We start from the raw sequence: 1436 nt of genomic DNA, 5'->3' as shown, positions 1-1436 counted from the left end.
GAAACCTCAATGACCTTTTGTGAGAGAAGAGCAGAACAGAACAGTTCACAATGAGGGATGAATAAAGAGTGGTTGCTGGGGAAATAAACATGATTATGATGAACAATATAAACTTTACTTTAAAGACTTGACAAAAAAATAATTATAAGGACCAGTTCAAAGACAATAACTACAACAATAAAGAAAATATGCTAAAATTCATTCTAAATATAAAGGAAAAGAAGAGTTCACATCATAACTATAACAATTCTGATGAAACTGATAAACAATCATTTAACAGCCAATCAGAATGCAATAGATCTTTAAAGAGCTTTCAAAGAGCCACATGACAAATCAGCAGAGCACACTGCAATATAACTGGACTTCTGGACTTTATTGTTAAATTATTGTTCATTTATTATAATACATTCTTTTTTATTTATTATCTTTAGTTATGGGCAGCGCAGTGGGTAGCACTGTCACCTCACAGCAGCAAGGTCGCTGGTTCGAGCCTCGACTGGGTCAGTTGGCATTTCTGTGTGGAGTTTGCATGTTCTCCCTGTGTTCGCTCCAGTTTCCCCCACAAATCCAAAAACATGCGCTATAGGTGAATTAGGTAAGCTAAATTGTCCATAGTGTATGTGTGTGAATGAGAGTGTATGGGTGTTTCCCAGTGATGGGTAACAGTTGGAATCCGCTGCGTAACAAAATATGCTGGATAAGTTGGCGGTTCATTCCGTTGTGGCAATGAAAAGGTTCTATGCATGCTTCTTTTTTGAACACTTAATGCCAATAATATTTAAGTATAAGACTCAACATACGGTATTCACAACAACAACAAAAAATCTTAAATGAGTTATATGGTTTATCAGTCTTAACAATTCCAAAAGTTTCTCTCAGCTGGACTAACTGGGAAAGTGCAAACATTCTAAGACCAGTTTTCATGCCAACCTGACCAGACTTAAACAGCAAGAGCTACAAAAAAACAATAGTATAAAGCAAGTTTTTCATTTTGTAAACATGCATGACATCTTACGTCCAATCAATCAATAGCCATGACAAAGTTATTTGAAGCATAACAAATAATCTGTTAAATTACATCATGCCATATCTCACCGTGAACCTCCTGAAATCTGCTCTACGTCCTCCACCTTGAACCCAATAATGAGAGCGCATGTTTCTGGCTTTAAATGTCCCCGCGTGTCAGACACAGTCTGTGCTCACTGAGAGATCTGTAAATTATCCTTTTCATTTCATGGATGTTCTCTTCATAGACCTTACAGATATACGCGTCTAAAATTTAGTTTTTCCAGTCTTGCGAGATGTTGCGCTTTTCATGTTAACGATAAATGAATTTAAATCGGGTCTCAAAGTTAGAGCGGTATTGAGTCAGTGAGGGGCGGAGCAGGATCTCAGCTCAGCTCACAGCGCGCGCTCCTCACACAGTCGAGGCGCGC

General features: G+C 38.1%; 1 protein-coding gene across 1 annotated transcript in view; it reads right to left on the bottom strand.

Annotated features, from left to right (window-relative positions):
• Positions 1-1195, bottom strand: part of kif26aa (kinesin family member 26Aa) — a 155036-nt gene extending 153841 nt beyond the window's left edge. Inside the window, exons 1-2 of the mRNA XM_056480839.1 lie at positions 1096-1195; positions 1-14 (exon numbers count right to left, since the gene is read on the bottom strand). Of these exons, the coding sequence (XP_056336814.1) occupies positions 1-14; positions 1096-1155 (74 nt within the window). The 5' untranslated portion in view covers positions 1156-1195. The remainder of the gene's footprint in view (positions 15-1095) is intronic.
• Between the last annotated feature and the right edge of the window lie 241 nt (positions 1196-1436).

The sequence above is a fragment of the Danio aesculapii genome, chromosome 20, assembly GCF_903798145.1.
Source record: "Danio aesculapii chromosome 20, fDanAes4.1, whole genome shotgun sequence".
Classification (NCBI taxonomy): domain Eukaryota; kingdom Metazoa; phylum Chordata; class Actinopteri; order Cypriniformes; family Danionidae; genus Danio; species Danio aesculapii.
The sequence above is the reverse complement of the archived record's forward strand: the minus strand, read 5'-3'. Positions and strand labels throughout refer to the sequence as shown.